The sequence below is a fragment of the Hippoglossus hippoglossus genome, chromosome 19 (assembly GCF_009819705.1).
Source record: "Hippoglossus hippoglossus isolate fHipHip1 chromosome 19, fHipHip1.pri, whole genome shotgun sequence".
In the NCBI taxonomy this organism is placed as follows: domain Eukaryota; kingdom Metazoa; phylum Chordata; class Actinopteri; order Pleuronectiformes; family Pleuronectidae; genus Hippoglossus; species Hippoglossus hippoglossus.
The window spans coordinates 4,385,250-4,406,076 of record NC_047169.1 but is presented as its reverse complement, the minus strand read 5'-3'; the positions used below and the strand labels follow the sequence as shown (position 1 = coordinate 4,406,076).

The 20,827-nt window shown below is 44.9% G+C and overlaps 1 protein-coding gene across 1 annotated transcript in view; it reads right to left on the bottom strand.

Moving 5' to 3' along the window:
* The window catches only part of si:ch211-216b21.2 (heparan sulfate glucosamine 3-O-sulfotransferase 3A1), a 28,291-nt gene extending 11,351 nt beyond the window's left edge, over window positions 1-16,940 (bottom strand). Inside the window, exon 1 of the mRNA XM_034570941.1 lies at window positions 16,114-16,940. Coding sequence (XP_034426832.1) covers window positions 16,114-16,697 — 584 coding nt within the window. The 5' untranslated portion in view covers window positions 16,698-16,940. The remainder of the gene's footprint in view (window positions 1-16,113) is intronic.
* Between the last annotated feature and the right edge of the window lie 3,887 nt (window positions 16,941-20,827).

The window sequence follows — 20,827 nt, the reverse complement described above, 5'->3', positions numbered from 1 at the left end:
GATATTTAGGGATTTATCAAGAAATTGAGAAAAGAAAGGCTCAGAGCAGTTTGTGTGTGTGTGTGTGTGTGTGTGTGTGTGTGTCATTGTTACTACACCATAAATCAGAATATGTTTGTCACGTCACTTTAACCACACAGATGCACATTTACACAAGATGAAAAGCTCGTAGCGACGGTGTCATGTGTGTCCTCAAAACCAGAATCTCATTCAGAACGTCTGCTTTAATCTCCCACTGTATTTCTATCTCATAGCCACAAGACAGGTGAGCATATCAATGCACTAATAATAATACAGCTGCTTTCCAAATCACACTGTACCACACACACACACACACACACACACACACACACACACACACACACACACACACAATTAAAATAAGAATTTGACAGGTTGAAAGCCCGAGTCTGAGTCTTGTTGGCGTACTTCTGAGAGCTCTGACTGTAAACCGCCTGGGATTTTCTAAAATAGAACGACTTCTGAAAAGGAGTCATTGTTCTGTGCATACAGAGAAGCCAAAATTAGTCAGGTAGTATCTTAGCCAACTGAGCTGGAGGAGACGGGGGCTGGCAGATCGTCTCGCTGTGAACTCAGACCATCTTTTCTATTTCACTCCCAGGCGCCGTGGACCGCCTCCCAGCAGCGAGCCCGCTGGTGTCGGTTTAAACTGCCATCGTGCCGAATTGCATTTCAGTTTTTTCACTCTGTCTCGGGACCTGCAGGCGGCAGAGGGCAGGAGTCGGTAACACATAATTTCCACACGAAACCCGATAGCTGTAACGCAATGAAAGCCAAATATTTGACAGTTAACTTTAAACAGTTTTAGGTGCACGCGGAGTCAAGAGTCTAAGCTTACCTAGCTTAACGAAAAGTTAACAAGATAGCAAAAAACGGCGCTGCACATATGCAACGCACGTGAAACCTGCAGGCTCCAGTTTCTGTTTGAGCCGAGAGAGAGAGAGAGAGAGAGAGAGAGAGAGTGAAGAAAAGACATTGTTAGACACTGGGAGAGGGCAGCGCGGAGAATGCAATGGGATAAGAGTCAAGCATCAGGCAGACAGCAGTATCGGGGAGAGTGCAGAAGTGATTACACTGTCTCCGAGCTCTCTTCCCTCACTGTCTCCTCCTCACGCCATTTCATTTTCTCCCTCCTCCTGCTTCCCTCCTTGCATCCTTCTACAACCCAAGCTCGGAATACAAAGCGCCTGGCACCGTCACGTCGCCCCCCCCGTCTCAGTGCCAAGCCACAGCGAGAGAGCACCGCTGAGCTCGCACCCTCTGCACCGTCCCGCCACCGCAGAAGAGGCAGAGATTAGCATGTATGAATGCTCCCTCTTATCGCTTCTTTTGACATAAACTCATTACAAACGGGCTCGGCACAATCTCTCCGGCTTTTTATTTCCTAGATCGTAGCTGCTCGGAGGAACAGAGGGAGGCCGATGAAGATAATGTTCGCTTACTCACATCTAGGAGCTTTAAATATTTGATAGGGATTTCTCTTTGCTTCACCTTAAACCTCCTGGAGAATAAATAATGAGTTTGGTAATAACAAGTTACCGAAATGATTTATGCTCGCCGGAGATGAGAATGTATGCAGTTCGGGAAGGCAGCCAGGGAGGAGCTGGGGTTAAAGACATGGTCGAATGCATGATTTCCATTTTGCGTCCCTTGCATTATCCATTAAATAAATAGCCCAGGGAAAATGGAAGTTCGTGCAGCTCATTTCTGTTGAGGCAGCAGGGCCATGCATAACGAACAGGTGATGTCGAGGTGTGTGAGGTCGCAGCGCTATCAGCACCGGTTGCACAAGCTCGTGGTGACGGTAAGCAGTGCCAGTGAGGTGAGGCCAGATGAAGAACAGGTCGTAGCTGAAGGAAAAGTAAAAAATTACCCACTGTGGAATGTCAGAGAGGCTAAAACGACATAAAAGAAACTCATGTGGGGCCAGCCATCGCCCGGGGCTGGGCTGTGACCCAGAATTCAACAGACCCCCAGTGAGAAACCAGGAGGCCCCATCGCAGTTGAGCTAAACTGGTCACACAACAGGAAAACACCACCTCTTCCTCCAGAGACCGTAGAGAGGTAACTCCATCCGGGAAGCCCGACCGAGGGTGCAAGATAATATGAAGCGCGATGGAGAACTGACGAGCTGCTGACAACGTGCTAATGTTTGAGTCTGTCAGCTCTCTGTGAGCTAAGATGGATGGTTTTAGAAATGTAAAATAATTACAGGGCAAAACCCCCTTGTTGGGATTAGGACCATGCACATGGTGGAGTGACGGTTTCTCCCTGTTAAAAAGGACGTTCTGCTGGAACTGGACAGTGAGAAAAAAAAGAAGAATGACACAAAACTGGGAACGCAAGTGATTTCAAAATCCGATCAGATTTGGTTTGCATGCCATATCCAAGAAATCTGTTATTTCACTTTCGTCTTCTGCTCCCAAATTTGTACAATGGATTCATCACAATCTAAGCAAACGGCCAAAGTGCATTGAAGATATGTCTAAATCTACTTTTACTCGTATCACGGAAGAAAAAAGGTCGTTGCACAAGGTGCCTGGTTCAAAGGGGTTTGTACTTAGTCCATTTATTTTAAACCCTTAAAACTAAGATGCTGTAACAAGGAAGTTCTGTATTCTTTGGTTGAAATAATTATGTGAGTCATCAATTAATTACCTGTTTCTGGGAAAACAACTTTATCACCATGTTTTCGTTCCCAACCACAATCGTACTGGGAACGTTGTACTCGTATTCACATGAAAAATATCCTTACTAAGACCATGACTGGGACTTCAAGCGTATCGCTCAGTGCTAATCGTGAGTGACAGAGCAAAAGGGAGCGGCGCCGTAATGCACAGTAACAGTTCTAAGCCTGCTGCCATGGGATCCAGATGATCGGGTTCTTCTGCAGAACGTATGTGCTTCATTTTAATACTTTACCTCCAGTGCTCGTATGGTTAAGCCTTGGAGCTGAGCCAGAAGACTGACTAAAAAAAAAGGCTCTTACACTTGAACGGCTATAGATTAACAGTTATCTCCTTGAGGGATGTTGCACTTCATTCCTCTGCGAGCAGGTCTGCGGTGTATTTATCTACGCCATTACAGCGGCGAGGCCTACGTAGCTCTCTTCCCGTATCGTTCCAATAACGAATGTTCTAAGCCTCACAGAGGCCTGTCTGATTACCGAGCCGGCGCTGTAACCCAATCTCACGTGAGCCGGTGGATTCATGTACCCAGGGTCCCCAGCTACTCCGCCGTGGATCTGGCAAATGAGGTGTTCAAGGGGGAGGGGACACGTGTTATCAATCAGGGGGTTCTTTTTCAATATTTCACACTGATTTAATCGTCCTAAAAACACATTAACATTGAGGGAGTACTCCACAGAGAGATAATGGCTGGATATTTGCGCTGTTATTGAGTCAAACTCTGCCAGGCTTGAATGACGGATGTGCCGCACATGCAGAGGGAGGCCGTGGCGTGAATAAATGTGGTCCATCCAAATCACAATTAGAAAACAAATAAATAGAGTGCAAAGACAATGGCGAGGAGGGGCCGGGTGTGCACGATCCTTCAAGAGAACACACAGTGACGGAGAAGAGAAGCAAAGCAAAACGAAATGCATATTAATTCCATTCATATTCATGACAGTCAAATGGAGGCTATTATGAACCACTTTCAATCACATTTGCATTTACATTATGGGGCTGTAATGCAATAGCAACCCCACAGAATAAATGGGGGTGATGCAAAAGTGAAAGTGTTGCAAACAACCGCTGCAGCATCTATATTTGTGTAGCTGCTCTCAGACACTGGCACTGAACTCCGGGTAAACTCCTGAAACTATCTGGAGGAGCTGCATGTGAGACGTCGATGTGCTGTAAACAAATATATATATCATAATATATCATTGAACAGATTTCCGTGTTGTTGTGATCGTGCCTGACCGGAGAATCACCTGCTGCAAAACTCTGTGATATGTGTGAGTGCAAACACACTATGGTTGTGACGGTACGTGTCCTTGAACGTGTCTGCGAGTGCGTGTTCGTACATTCACCTATTTGTTCAAACACACTCCTCTAAAGTGCAATCCTGTTGTCATGTGCATCCAAGAGTTCATCAGAGAGAAATAGAGCTAGAAACGCTCCCTGGCACTCGATTGCCAGGAGTAGAAAGCTTTGTGGGTGATGGGGGGGGGGGAAATCCCTCGTGCTGGATTTACGCTTTGCCAGGACCGACCCCTGTTTTAAAAGCCAGTTGGAAACGAGAAAGAGAAATGAAACATAAGAGCAGAAGCCGGGCGGTGAAAGGGAATATTCACTGGTGCTGCTGCTGCTGCTGCTGCTGCTGCTGCTGCTGCTGCTGCTGCTGCTGCTGGGCTGAGTGGAAAATAACATGATGTAATAAATGGTATGTCAGAAACAGACCTGCCCGCGACAGCCACAGAGTCTGTGCGAGAGTGTGTGTGTGTGTGTGTGTGTGTGTGTGTGACTTGCGTGTGCATGCATGTGTGCTCTCCAGTGCACGTGCATGTGTGTTTAAGCCCCTCCATTAGCGCTCACACCACATTTGGTGGGAGGAACAAAGCACAGAACCATCAACGAGGACCACTACAGCCGAGGTGATGGTGGCGTGAACCCTCGACGATATGAGCCTAATTACACGCAGTTGTCTCAGAAGGGCCATGAATCAACTGCTCGTTGTGAATCCGAAACTACAAAATCAATACGACTGCATCTCCACGGCCGCAATGAGAATCAAGTTGAGGGTGAGGATGTTGAATCAGCATCATATGTGCTCATCCCAGTGGACGAGAGCTCAGCAAGGTGGGAAACGCATGTTGAATCACAGCGAAGTTTTTTCTAATCAAAGCAAAATTAATCATTGTGATTAACTGAGTAATAATTATTTTTTTTCTTGCTACTGTCTATCGAGTGCTTATTAATGGCTGTGGAACAAGGGTGGAGCCGGAGTCAACGTGTAGGAGCAACATGTGAACCAGTGGGGGCCCTGCACTCTCATTTGTGTTAATCAAACTTCTCTAAATTGTTTGTGTAATGAAATCATGGCTGTCGGGGGGGACCTGGGGGACATCAATTAAGCAGATAAGCAAATGAGAATAAATCACTTTTTATCGAATGCGTTTACCGGCCTGTGAGTCCGGTAAACACAGGAAAAACAGGAAGTGATTCTTTTCAGCGATTTGTGGGTCCATGAATCCCAGTGACAAGCAATCCCAGCTCTACTGGAGGAGCTGTGGGAAACAGCAGGAGGCCGGAGAAAAAATATGACTTCCTCTTCTTCCTCAGAGCTAAAGATGGAACAATAACAATGTTCTCGTTTGTAAACAGCGACAGGCTACAGTGCTAATCACGTAAGCTCAGACGAAGATGGATGAAAGTTCTATTAATTTAGTTTAAACCAATAAATAATGAAAACCTATTTAGGGAAATAGAAATTTGTCTTTGTCTTCGAGGCTCCTGCTGTCTTTAATGTTTACATTTCACATAGGAACAGGTGCTGTGGTGGTGCACGTCATCGACTGTGTGTGAAAATGGAAAAAAGCATCTCCACTTCCTCCTGTTGTACAAAAACAAAGTCAAAAATATTCCGTATACAAGTTTCTGCCTTCTGGCGATTTTGACATAATTTGGAGCCAGAGCCTGCACAGTGGTGATGGTGGAATGAATGAATATGCTGGAAACAGAATTCGGTGGTCAAATACGTCCACCGGGTGAGGGGGACTGTGGGAGGGCCGCATGGGAAGCACCACAGTGAGGCGAGGCGGCGCTGTTAATGGATGTGATCACAGCTTCCTGGTGAATAATGCAGCCCTGCTAATTGGCTGGATTAATAATTGATGTGGGGGCGTGTCCGAGGAGGTGGCGGAGGAAGCTGCACACACACAAGCGCCTCGACAGCGAAGACTCTCAAGCTCCTATCTCGTACATCTGTCCACGCTGGTGATTGGCTCGTAATAACCGGCTTCGTCCTCCTCCTCCTCCTCCTCCTCCTCCTCCTCCTCCCGATGTGACCGCAGAGGAGGATGTGACTGCGCGAATCAAAGATGTCAGAATTAACAATCGCCCTGACAACATAATGATATAATGAGCCGCAGCCCCACCACATGTTTAACGCTTAAAATGACTTGGGCTCACGTCAAGTCCCGCCGGCTCCACAGTGTTGATGCACCCTACACCCTGCAAACTGACCGAGGCTGACCCAGAACAAGCCAGCTGCATAAATACAACGCACTGAAATAATGCAGAAATGAAACATAAGGTATTGATATAACTGGGTCAGGTTTTTACAAATGTTTGGCAGTGGATCGGGAGCTCGAACGCACGGGAACTAATACTTGTCAGAGGGCGGATAAGACAGAGTTTGATGAAAAAGAAACAAGGAGAATAGATTTTTTTTACTGTAAACTTGATTTATGCGCTGTTCTCGAGGTGTCCAATTTCCAGAGAATGCATAAAATCAGCTCATAAAGAAGTCATGTCTTTCTTTCTCTACAGGTCAACACCTTCAAACCGCCGCCTTGCTCCTGCGGGAAACAATAGGATCAATATCCCCAGGGTGTGTTCAAAGGATTTCTGACAATACATCAGCTTTTTGTTACGGAGTTCAACATGAGCTCGACACGAAAGAGCAGAAAAACAAAGAACCCGGTCGGATCATTGAACCCGATAAAGAATACACCTGTGTTTCAAGCTTTCAGGGACATGACTGCATTTCAATTTCCATTCAGGAAGTTTACGATTACAAAATGTGCCAAAACTGTCTTTCCAGGGGTTCAATGAGAAGATCAATACCACTCTCATGTCTCTGTTAAATATGTGGTTACAGCTAGCGGCAGGTTAGCTTAGATTAGCATAAAGACGGGGAACACCTGGCTCTGTCCATGGGTAACGAATTCTGACAACCATGTCGTTTTTTTTAATCTGTACAAAAGAAGAAATAGTCAATTACTGAAGCCCCTAAAACGGCAAATTTTAAATTTATTCTTTAGATTTAGATGTTTCTTGGCAGATGTTGTTAAGTTTAGACAGAGGCAGAGAAGCTTTAATATCTATTTCCAGTCCTCATGATAAGGTTGAGTTTTGATTTTTAGAGACATTTCTAATTCGGGATAGTTGGGAGGAAGTGGAGAAGCTTCATGCATCTTTAAGCACTAGCAAGAAAGAAAATATTTCAACAAATGTAAGACTACTAGATTTGGTCTGTATTCATGTTGAATGCAGAACTATTTGTTTGAACGTTGCTGCTGAGAAGACAGTGAATTGTTTTCGCCCCACAGTTTTTCTGGCAGAGTTCATCTCCAACTTCTCTCGTACTTCTCCCTAACAACTGCCCCCCCCCCCCCTGCTCCTCTCATTAACATGCAAATACTCATCTCTGGGAGAAAGGATAATAGTAAAGAAGGAGAAGCCCCTTTGTGCAACTCCAGAGCGCCGAGGATGTGGCTTCCTGCTTCTATTAGCCAGACACGTTCCTTTGACAGCAATTTCCCTCCTGTCTAATGTACAGTCAGAGCTAGTTACAGTAGCAATTACTGGTGTCCAGGTTAAGATTAATTGAATTACTGGGTGGCTTCCCTGCACTCCTCTGTGGGCATATCAATCACGGCCTCTGCGCCACACACACCCTTTATCACCCTCCTCCATCTTTATGTAGAAAGACGCAGACTGTGCTGTTGCACTCCATCTATCAATAAACGGGTCTGGGGTTGGCAAACTCATTTTCTAACACATTCCTCTCCTTAATCAAGCAGCCTGACATTTGGGGGGGGGGGGGGGGGGGGGGGGTAGTTAGAAAAAAGCTGTACACCGTCTTTTCATAAAATGGTGGTGGAAATTAAAAATAGAGCAGCTGGGGTTGTAATGACTCTGGTTTGACTCGATGAAAGAGAGAAACTGCTCTGAGTGAGTTCAAAGAATATCTCTAATGCGTTTTAATCGATGCTGTGTAAAGAGAAAACAGGCGGTATGACGCCGTGAACGTCTCTTTTGTGCCACGCAACCTTGCTTCATTCGCAACACAATAGACTTTTGTGTAAAGCGTTTGTTTGAACAGCTGGATTTCAACTTGAGGAACCAGGTAGCTTTTTGTTCGAAAAACGGCACATGCCGAGGATCCGCAGCACTTGTGTTTGAATGAAACATCTCTCAAGGCAGATTAAATGCCACTCTGTCATTCTCTCTCCACTCACCACCGTTATTAGCTGTTTCAAAAATTTTGCAGGATTTCTGGTCGTGGCGTGCGGCGCTGCCAAACCCTAATCTGCAGCATGTTTTATTTCAGTCATCGCCACCACGCGACTCTTTGTTTCCCCATCTAGCAGGAATATACAGAATACATCAGAGCGGCGGTGCTGAAAGCTTGAAAAATAACATCTGAGGAAATAATGTGTTGGCCTCTTTGTCGGCCGTGCCAGAACAATGCCAATGCCTAATTTTCGATAGAGCCACACACACTCAGAAACACACACAAACGTCTCAGTCTTGGCTACGGTATAATTCCGTGTTTTGCATGGAGACAGAGGTTGGGCAGTCACATAGAGGTTGTGCCCGAGGTGCTGTCTGGCATAGCCTCTGTCCATGTCTGCAGGGTTGGACTCTGCCAAAGCGACTGGCACTGGCCCTGCCCTACTGGAGCAACAGAAACAGGATGCCTGGTGCCATCCTATCGCCACACAGGCAGCTGCAGATAGCACACATGGCAAGTGTGTCGCAGCCCGTGCCTTTGAGCACACAAGCATTAAAGGAAAACAATTCCATGTTTGGTCAGTAAACCTTAAAAAGACCCTTGAAAGGGGTAAAAGACTTCCCTGCTAAGTGAATGGAAGTCAAGGGCTGGAAAGACGAGCTTCCTTGAGTAGTAAACACTTGAATGTTTTTTAATTTTACGGGGGGACTTGAAATATAGGAATGAGATGTGTGCCAGAGAAAAAAAAAATGTGGTAAAGAAAACACTACAGTTGGAACGGAAAATGGAGGACCCAAGAGGAGAGGGCTTCCTTCTTTTTATTGGTTCCCAGGCTTTCCACAGCTCTGCTTCTCCCTCACTCTGGGTCTGTCTCTGTCTTTCTCTCTCTGGTGGAAAATACGGAGGGCTCCCTGTCCTGTGATAAAGCTGTTGCCTGTAAGATGGGAAAGAGAGATCCATCACGCTGAGGCGTTGGTTTGCCCTGCCAATCCGCACCACTGAGGGCTGTAACACGTATATGCTCCATCCATGCATCATTTACCAAGCCCTTCTGTGCCCAAATAACATGGGTTTGGCTGCATAATTCTGAAATCCTAAAGCGCTCTGGCAAATCCTCTGAAAGTCTCGATATGCATGAATTCTGGCGGTTGTTTTTTGCGGTTTGTTTAGTTCGCTGCTACGAAGGGAGCTGAAGCAGTTTGGTATGAAGCCCCTTGACTCTCCGAGGCCAAATGATAGGGTTACAGTCTCTCTTTGTTTGTAGAAGGATAACACTTAACTTCCATCAACCTTGGGCTGCCAAGAAGAAAAGAATGAAACACAGAGGAACAGAAATCTAGAACAGGAAGAAAATTGCTAACATGATTCTTCCTTTTTCTCCATTTCAGTCGTACTGCTTGTAAAGTGCCTGGGGGCACAACTGCTGTGATATTAGAAAATATTACCTGGCAGGTTTCCATGAAGTTCAGGGAAATAAATCACTGAGGTTCATGGGCATTGCTTGAAAACCGCTAAACTAGTAAAGCTCTTCAGGTATCCCGCCCGAAAGCAGAAAACTGAGCTGCGGACGTGAAACTCAATGTCTGGAAAAAGGTCAAAAATCTCAGCTTCAGAAACGTTAACGTCACAGTTGATCAAATACGATACGATACGACTGAAATGATTACTGTGTATTTCAGCTTTCCAGAGCAACGTATTTCCATATAGCCAAAGGACAATAAAAAGTGACCTCCCGTGCTCCATTTGAAATATGAATCCCAGAATAAACGCTTCATAATGTTGGGGCTAATACCTCATAAAAGGACCGACAGCTGCTAAGGGGTCAAACAGGTTTCTGACGAGTGTACACAGAAACCCAAAAGTGAATAAACAACCGAAACCTAGAAACACTGTAACCTGATCTTAATGTTACAGTACCATCTGTTGGCATTGTGAACTCTGAGGGTGGCACGTTCTGTGGCAGGCCTCCACACGACCCTGCTGACCGCGATCAATCACACTCCATTTCTTCACGTGCTCATCAAAGCCCCTGGAGTTCCTGATCCTTGACACCTGAAATATTTGCACCGCAGCAACCCCCGTGCTCCCTTATGACTTGCCGGGCTGCGGGACGACAACAAACAGCTCTTATTTTAGGTGCGTCAGGTGAACTCATCAGGTGTTAGCATCTGGTGGAGATCCAGGTGGTGTCCGCGGAGCACCCTGCACCTGCTGCCTGTCCTCACCCAACCATCAGGGGGGCAGATTCCCTGGATGCCAGAGGGCAGCTGCTGACAGGCACTACTGTGGATAGTTCCCTTGCTTCTATCTACCTCCCCCTGCATGGGGCCTCCTAGGGTCAGCTGCTAAGGGCACGCAAAGATGTCGGAAAGGGTGGCGGAGGTCAAGGAGTTGGCGAGGAGAGTGTGGGGGGGGGGGGGACTGCAGTCGTTAGCGGGTTGCATGCCTTCAGCAAGGGGTGGCCTTCCCGGTTTTACAATTATACCCTACGATAATCACTTTCACAATCCAAAGGCAAGCTCGGAGCTAATGTTCAGGAGGTCTCTGGTGATCACGTTACGTCCGCTGTGTGCGCGCCCTCTGCAACCCACACCGTGACCCCTCCACCTCCGCCAGTCCTCCCTGCTCCACCTGCCATCCACAGACCTGCCCCTGTGTTAGCACATGTAGTTGTGTTCCTCTCATTATCACTTAAAAAAAAATTTGTATTAAGTTTTCTAAGTACAGAGAGTTTGGGGCTGACAAGACCAAACTGGTTTATTATGAAAAGGACTATATTTTAAACTTGAAGGTAGACCTGCCGGATTTAATGTCCCAACATTAAAAAAAAAAATCTCCCTTCCAAAGTAAGTCTAATTCCAACATCCTGTTTCATGCTGAAACATGTTGAATTAAATTAAAAACAATTACCATCCCAAACCATTTTTGAGGGATCTTTAAGTATATTCCATTACAGCCTGGTATTTTCCAACGTAGAGGCAAAAACAGGATAAATCAAACGGGGGTGAATCAGGGGAAATGAGTTAAATCTGTTTTTAAAATCTCGACTGTGCGGTGGAGAAACTCTAAAACAAATATCTCCTTTCAAAGTCTCTCTAAAGAGGCCGTGGAGATACAGCTTTTAAGGGTTTGCACTCACAGATAAATAACACCAGAAAAATACATTCCAGGATGTTTCTTGTGATTCTGGCTAATACGGTTACATAAATCCAGATAGGTGAGAGAGATATGTTAGAGTTGGGGTATAGAGTGGGGCGAGGGGTGAAGACTAAAACTATTTTGAACTCACTTGCTCTATTTGACACTGTGAGGAACATGTCATTCCTGTTTTCTTGGCCAGATTACAACCAAGGCCAACGGGGGGGGGGGGGGGGGGGGGGGGGGCGAAAGCACACAGGAGGTGCTTGCAGTTTGTGTGCTGACATAAATATGGAATTATAGTGCACACACACACACACAGTTAAATTTGGCCTCGTGTTTCAGCGGGTGTGTGTGGTTTTGTTATGACCACCTGGTGCAGATACACAATAAAAGTGTGCACAGACTTTAGAACGTGTGTCGTATGTCGTACGATTCTTGGTTTAGACATTTATAGGACCCGCCGTTATAAAGTGACTGCTATACAACAACTTTATTATCCTGTAAGTCCACCAGCTGAAGAAGTCGTCAGTAAAATTTTTTTTTGACCGTTAACATCGAGCCTCTCCCATTTACAGTTGTGTCATGCTTTCCACTGGTTCCCCCGAACGTCAACAGGCTCAAAACGGCAAGTAAGAGCGTCAGGCAGCAGCGAACAAGGCCACAGTTTAAACTCTGCCACCCAATTAACTGACACCCACTGTGAAGCCAAGCCAACATTTACGAAAAAAACTTGGACACCGGCCTCATTTCTTTACGCATTCAACAGCACTTGACAAATATGTTGTCCAATAAAGGAAAATTCGAATCACTAATGAATAAATAAATATGAATCCTTACATTTGCAATTTTGCCTCGATTTGTATTTGGACAAACTGGCCTAAAGTCTTTTATTTCTTCCGTGTACATCCTCATCTGAAGCTGCCGTGCCTCCCAGTCCACACAAATACACACCCGGCTACACACTGGACCACTGCTTTGACTGTATGATTAAGACCCTTTTTGTTTTATTACCATTACAGAACATCCTTTCAAACGAGGCCAGTTTTATGAACAGGGAAACCCCTAATTCAACGTGACTTTTCAGTTTTTCTAGCCGGGCATGATCTTTTCATTTGGGCTTCTCATGGTTTCAAATAGTGAACACATGAAGGAAACTTTAGAGAAGAACCAGACGAGGGAAACAACAACTCTGGTCAACTTTACAAAGGTTTTGCTGATACATAAGCTACACACTCCTGTTTATTTCCTGGCAAAGTTCATGTCTGTTTTCAGCCAGTCTGAGTCGAGAGGTGTGTGTGTGAATGTTGGTTTGTATCTAGATAAATATACGTGTGGCGGAGTTGGAGCCACCTTGTCCTCGTCTTTAATGGGTCACACGTGTTTTTTGAAGGGTAATTAACCCATTAAGGGATCTATCTGGTGAAGCCTGATCCAACCGGTCTGCAGACATCAAACAGGGACTGCGGTGGCCGGGTCTAGACAAGTAAAAACTGGGCGTTCAGTAACCCAAGTAGACCTTAAACATAATCGCGACTACTCCACGGCCTGGACCTCCCCTTCGGTTTACACTGTTTGTGCTTGACCTCCTTGTTCACTCCGAGTGTCCATTTCCTCTACAAAAGCCCGACAGGTTGTGTGTGGTTGTACGGATACACCACTGAGAAATGTGTAGTGAAACGGAACACTGGCTGAACTGAGCGAGCCGGCCCGGGCGCGTTCGACAAAAGGCCGGATTTTACCAAGAGCACACAACTGGGACTTCTGGAATAGGGACAATATATTAAATATTTAATCTAGAATGTCACTCAGTAGAGCACAAACACACTTAGACTCTAAAAATCAGTCTCCTAGATAAGTCTATAAATTCAATAAATCTGTTAATTCAAAAACTTCCTGTCTCGCAATGTTGAAGAAGGTAAAAAAATTCCTGAGCTCGACCCCTGATCCAGATCCACACCAAAATTGAATGGCTTCTTCCCTGACCCCCACCACATCCTTCCACCAAGTTTCGTGAAAATCTGTCATGTGGATTTTGCATAATCTTGCTCACAAGCAAACAAAGAAACAACCAACAATGGGACAGGGGTGAAAACATAACCTCTTTGGCATTCAGCAGAACTGATTACATTTCACATGAGCAGATTTACTAACATTAAATAAATAAAGGTCTCACTTATAAGTAAATAAATGCAGATGGTGAAAATATAATTTAGCACAACTTTTCAGAGTTTTTGGCAAATTACAAGTGAAGTGAAACATTTAAAACCTTCAGAGTGTTTCTTGCTCTGACAGCCACGTCTCTACAAATTACAGATTTCTTTCTTCATCACAGCTTCGGGTGTGCAACTGACTTGATGGAAAATTCCCATAGCAAGCCAGACAAGTATAATTCCTGGGAAAGCTGGAAAAAGACGAGTCGTAGATGTTGCCACGTCACATTAGGAGCTTAGAGGTGTTAAAAGTATGTTCCACACATTCCCATCGGGACGGAGTCGAGTGATTCATGCTGAGGACACATATCAGCCCTCGACAATAAACAAAGAGTCTCCCGAGACGGAAGCTTCCCCGTTTTAAGTATTCACTGTTGCTAATGAAGGGAACGGCATAATTCAGGGGAATTGGACACAGTGATTAGACACAGAAATCCTTGTTTTGCCCAAACACCAACAGGTTGTTCTTTATATTTCATTTTAGTTTGAAGGAGAATTAAACATGGCTGCAGGACTTTTAAACTGTCGAGCGTCAGACGAGTTTCACACGTCCTCGCAGCCTCGAAGCTGTCACGGCTGTAGCTGCGGCCCCGAAACACACCGAGATTGTGACGAGTTTGACGAAGAGCCCGTCCGGTTCTCTGCGGTGCAATCAGAACGACCTCCTGGTTTTGACGAACGTCTACACTCCAAGCCAACAACTTCACATGAATGCGACTCAATCAACAGCTTCTCCACGAAAAACACACACAGGCTACGAACGGGAAGACTCAGAGACCTCGTGGAGGACAGCTGACAAGATGGACTCCTGCAGAGGAAGCCGCGCCGGTTTTAACACTTATTTATTCCTCTTCGCAATTCAAAGCGCCCTCTGTTTTAAATGGACAGCGTTATGGGCGAAAGCGGCACTGAGGCCCGTCCTCGGAGGCACGGTCCAAATTCCAGGGAATCTTGGCAACTCCTCGGGATAGATGGGACCCTCATGGATATAAACCCCCCACAATGGATGAATAGGTAAACAGAGGGGTGTGAAAGAGTGATGGCGAAAAGAGAGTGTTCACTCTCAGAGAGGCACAAAGAGGGAGGTGTGTGAGTGGGAGATGGGAGAGAGCCAGAGTGGTTTTTGTGGGGGGGGGGGAGAGGGGGTGAGTTAGCCGAGGCTGCCCCCGGGGGGAGTTGTCGGTGAGTGAGAGTAAAAGTTTTGTCCGTGGGCTTTTAGTGGGTGCTGTGTGCAGTGTTAACTCAATCAGAAGGTGAATTACACCTCCTGAGACACTCAGGTAACCTTTCATTATGGCTCTAATCCTTCTTAATAACAGAGCTGCGATGTCGGCGATGCCCCATTAGACAGAGAAGCCACGGAGACGGGGAGCTTAGTCCCCACCGGCCTGTGGAAATGTGAACACACACTCACACACACACACACACACGGTGACACATGAAATCAATCACAAATTCAACTTGGACGAGGGGGGGGGGGGGGGGAAGAACTGAGCACACTCCTCCACGAGGACCAAAGTTTCTCTTCTGTCGAGAAACATGTGAAAACAAATCCCGACTCTTTTGAATATTTAGGGCTGTGAAAAAAATTTATTAAAAAAACACACTTTTTGAATCAATAAAAAGTTTTGATGAACTTTGCACAATTCACTCTTTTTATATCATACACTTTGTTGTAAATCTATTCTGGTGTAATTATTATTCCTCTTTCAACTTGTGCTTATTTATTGTTTTGTACTTTCTAAATAGTGCACAAATCTAAACTTTGACACTTTGAAAGTTTGACATGTCAGAAAAGAAAAAAGTCAGTTTTACTGTTTAAATTAGTTAATTATAATAATTATGATTTAATGTAAAGGAAAAATGTGTTAAAATATCTGTTAGTAAACTAATTATTAATTATTAACAGCAAATTTCATTCAGATCTTCTAATACTAAAGTTATGAAGTAAGTGAAATGTATGTTTAGTGAGGAACAGACAAAGTGCAAGACAGGAAATAAAGTTACATTTAGAAAAAAAAAACAGAACAGAAACTAAAAGTTTTAGGAAGTTTCCCAAGCAGATTAACTAATGAAGCATTAATTCTTCAAAATTACAATTCATGGAAATTATTCAAATACTCTGCTTTATATTTTATTCCTCAGATGACTCAGGCTGTTCCTCTTTTTCAGAAAACAACTTAGAGGCAGTCAAGCCTAAAATGTGCAGAAAACCCAGCAGCCTGATATCATCTAAAGAAAGCACAGGGAACGTAACTTAATAAATCATCAGACCAGCAGCGAGTGAGACGTTAAATACAGATTTCTGGGTTATGTAGACGAATCTTTATCAGTGATGTGGTTGTGGAAATTTGGAAAAACATAATTTATCATCATGAGCAAGATTATAAAATAGATATAATTAATTCTGTGCACAGCCTCAGTTTGAACATGTGAATTTAAGTTCATGTAAATACTGTGTGTTGTTTAAACTCAGTTTCATGTGTTTTCATGTGTTTTCACGTGTTTTCACGTGTTTTCACGTGTTTTCACGTGTTTCCACGTGTTTCCTCACCTGTACCACTCCAGCCCGTTCTCGTAGTTGCGGTCGAAGAAGTGCGGCTCCGCTCCCACGGCCCTGATGTCCGGATGAACCCGGAGAAACTCCAGCAGAGCCCGGGTGCCTCCCTTCTTCACCCCGATGATGAGAGCCTGCGGCAGCTTCTTGCTCCCCTCCCCGAGCGGACTGAGTTTACCTGCGAACCTCGGCGACACTTTCCTGGAGGCGACTAGATCCGGGGGCGGCAGGAGGAGCGACTCCCCGGCCAGCGGGTCCGCGAGCACCGGCGAGGAGCGCGCGGACCCGGGGGTCCACTCGTACACCAGCCGCTTGGTCCTCAGCGACCTCAGGTCCTCGAAGAGCCGCCCGGAGGAGGAGGAGGCTTGGCCCGGTGAGGCGGAGGCGGACGCGGGGGTGATGGTGCAGCAGCGGTCGGTGAGGCAGTGCAGGAGGAAGAGGGAGGCGAGGAGGGAGCCGAGCATGACCGCCGCTCTCCGGAAGATGCCGCGGGACGGGGCGTCCAGTTTACGGATGCGGCTAAAAGCCATACCGGTCCCTGGGTGGTCGCTGCTGGAGCCACAGCCATGCTGGGCGCGCATTGCTCAGCCTCCTCTCCATGAAGACACCGAGGAGGGAGACTCGATCCACGGCTGTGCGGGGGATGGAACACACGTCCGTCTCCACAGGCTCCAGAATAAAAGTGAAGCTCTGTGGTACCTGCTGCGCACAGGTGAGGGGGGCAGACTTTCAGAATAAAAGCGCACAGGTGCTTGTGTGGACTCGGTGAACACCTCTCCTCTTCTTCCTCCCTGATCACACCACCGTCACCCTGATGCACGAGCTGCACGTGTGCACAGTTGTAAACTTGTCTCACATGTCAGGATGCTGGACGGACACGTCCCCGGCCAATGGGATGAGGAGAGAGGAACCCGGGAGCCAATGGTGATCCAGGTAGGCGGGGTCACACGGAGCATCCCCAGCCAAATTAAGAGTGAATCTTCGTGCAATAAATAAAGTTGTGATTAAATAATACACAATGAAATACGACTGAGGCGGAAATGTGCAGACTTGCAAAAATCGCCACATTTCATCGACATCTCTTTTAGCCGGTGCACAGAAATAAACAGAAACACACAAGATCGAACAAAAACACTTTAATTCACAATAACACACATCACAGCACATAAAAGTATACAAGGCACACAGGAGCCAATGATACTCAGCCAAATGTGTTGGAGTGATTATGCACAAAATGAAGTTGTGATTAAATCATGCAGGAAGAAACACAAACTTGCAAAAAAACAATCAAGTATTCACATTTTAATACATCTATTTCAATGAAGTGTCTTTTTCCTGTGCCCAGGAATAGACACATTTATTATAAGCACTAACAAATACACTTTAATTAACACTAACTAACACAAAAACTTTCACATTAAAAAAAGTGATGCTCACACAGCATCTCAGACAAATTTGCGGGGATGAACATGCACAAAATAAAGTGACAGTTAAATACTGCGAAAAGAGCTCAGACGCATTTGCAAAGGTGCAAACAAAAAACAGTTGAATACTCACATTTTAATACATTTATTTTATTTGACATCACTTGCATCTTATTTCCATGTGCATAGGAATGGACCTATTCATTATAAGCATTAACAAATACACTTAGATAAAGTAGAAACTGGCACAAGACATAATTTACATCTCTTTCTCGACCATTACCTGAGCATAGGAATGCACATTTTAATTATAAGCAATGCTAAACAGCTGACATTCACAATAAGACACACAACAGGGCATAAAAGTGTAACACTCGAAAAATCAAGCACACACAAACTGTGCAGACCAGCATGTAGAAGCTGCTGTTGTGCTCACAGGGGTAATTTTAGAGATGTTTGTTTTCCGCGCACCGTCCCCACAACTTTCCACTGTAGCTGCATGTTTCGACGAATTATTCATCAGATCTTTAAAACATGAGTGAGACCATTTTTCTGCCGCCGAGAGAATCCACAAGCGAGCGGCTTTAAGCCGGGCCACCAAGGACGATGGCCTCCGCCATGAACTCATCTTTATGACACGAAGAAGAACAACAACAACAAAAAAAAGAGCGACAGAAAGATAACGGGCCACATTATTTCTTTACAAGTGAACAAGAACAGAACCAAATGTTTCACATCTGCTGCTGCCTTGTGGGTATTAGCATGAGAATATGCCGACAGTGCTTCAATGCTGCACAGCTCACTGCTTTAGAAAGAGGATGGAGACCTCAACACTGGGTTGTATTGCCGCTGCCAGATGTCCCCCATGTTGTCGAAACAATACGAGGGAGGGAAGGGGGTGTCCTGCATTTAACACATCGCTCCCCGTGTCTTTTCTCTGTCCCCCTGACACTGGAGGGATGCTCAACCCCCTCAAACAACCGCGATGACACCCACCGATTCCCCCACAAAGGTCGGATGGCTTCACACTCCAGCTCAGATACTGCTACATAGCGATGCTTTAAAAAGAAAAAAAAGTCACAGTCTCGCTCTTTTTCATGACAAACTGAAATGCTGAAAATTATATATTAACACGACTATGAAAGGGGCAAAGTAACGGTTCCTAACCTGTTGGTCTGAAGCCCCTAAGAAAAGGTCACAAGAGAAATCTGAGGGGTCAGATGTGATTATCATGAGATAATGCAAAATACTTTCTCCTCCAGGCTTTATTTGTTTGTGACATTTTTTAGGATGTTTTTACAGAGAGGTGGCAGAAGCACTCCGAATATTTATTGTAGTAAAACTATTAATATCACAATGTAAAAAACGCTCTAGATTCAAAGTCTCATGCGTGACTGAAAATAATGAAAGTTGTCATCATGCGGACGGGCCACATTTCAAGTGTTATAGATGTCTCTCTCTCTGTGTATATATATAATTAATTATTTGATGCATTAACATGTACGCAGTCGTGGTGGAAGTACTCAGATCCATTACCCGAAGTAAAACTGACAATACTGCAATGTATTCTCAGTCCTGCTAGAAGTATGAGAATAATGTAGAAAATGCCCTTATGTGAGTTATACTGTTATTACATGTATTATAGTTATATATAAAGTTATATACAATTATTATTATCATTAATGTATAAGCAGTTAGTTAGTGGACGGCCCGCTCTACCCTCTGAGCCACCCCAATGATCAGTGAATATATTCACCTCAGACGTGTATAAATAGCACAAAACTAAAACGATTTAGTGAAATACAAGTCTGTCAAAACTAAACTAAAGTAAATGTATTAAGTTACTCTCCACTTCTGACTGTGCTCTTTAATGCCTCGCAAATTTATTTTAATCGAAACAACGGGAGAAAGACAAATCACTTTGGCTCAACTGCCCACACGTCATAGATATATCACATTTATATGGGGCTGGTGGAAAGGGTCAGACACGGCTTCATTTTCAGAGGAACGTACTCAAACTGTCAGCCCAAAAAAAGTCAGGAACTGCTGATAAAGACCATTGATTAGTTTAATAGCACTGTTGTGCTCTGTGGCGTCTGTGCAGGGACTCTAAATCTGGGGCGTGCCTTTGTGCAATGTGCCCATTTTCGCTCGGGTTGTAATGTTTGTGCAGCGACACATACTTCCTTAAAAAAAGAAAAAACAGCATTTAGTGTGTAATTACACACCCAGACATCGGTGCTTTTAGAAAAATGTGCAAGCAGTCTCCAAGGCATGTAAAAACGTAATTCGGCTTTCATCTTCACTATTTATCCAAATTGCAGCGCTATGGTTACACTGACGCAGCCGTTTTGGAATCTTGGATGCGGGGTTGGGGTTTTAAGTTTAAAGGGAGCGCGAACACAAACCGTTTATTATTGTTTGAACACAATGTTGCATTCACTTTGCATATTGAATAAATTCTCAGGGGCATGCCATGGGAAAGCGAGCGTGTGCCAGGACGCAGCCAAATAAGGAGCAGCAGAATTAGCTGAGTCTGGTTGTTGCCCCTCATAGAAACGTATGGACCCTACGTAGACCGGTGCATTGAGCTCTCTCCGATGCACCATCAACGGTGTGAATAGAGTCGTGCACAAACTGTTTCCACTGCTGAGCTGCTGGCCAAGTATTTAGACTGCGCGTCTCAGCCATGCACATAATCTCTAGACAGGTTTATGAACTGAGGTTTGGGAGCTGTCAGTTTGGAGGAGACATCTTTACTGCCAATATTATGGCTTTACGTTTCTCGACCTGAATTCTGTGGCGATAAAATCCTACCTTTTTTCTTTTTTTTTTTCTTGGGACAATATTCATCCTCACCTTTGGACAACTCGCCTGGTTTTTACGGCACACAATATTGAAATGTTAAGAAAAACCCACAAGGCTCCATGGGGCAACAACATGGTTAGAAACAGATGAAGCTTGTAAAAAAAGAAAGAATACTTTATGACATGTTCCCTCCTCGAACTATCTTCCGCATCACAAATTTCCACACAAGCCCGATCTCTCTGGCTCCAGTCGTTTGTCTCCTACAACCATCTCCTCTTGAGTGGATCTCAGGTGGTTCTGCCCACTTAAAAGCTAAATTAAGAAAGTAAGAATACAGAGAACAATACCTACCACCCAGATTCTTCAAACCTACTGTATATTCACTGTACTTGTACATAAGTATACGCTGTGTGAGCTGTGACTCGGTATTTACCGAAACAGGGTGCGTTTTTTTGTCACGGCGAGAGGAAATGTCTTCG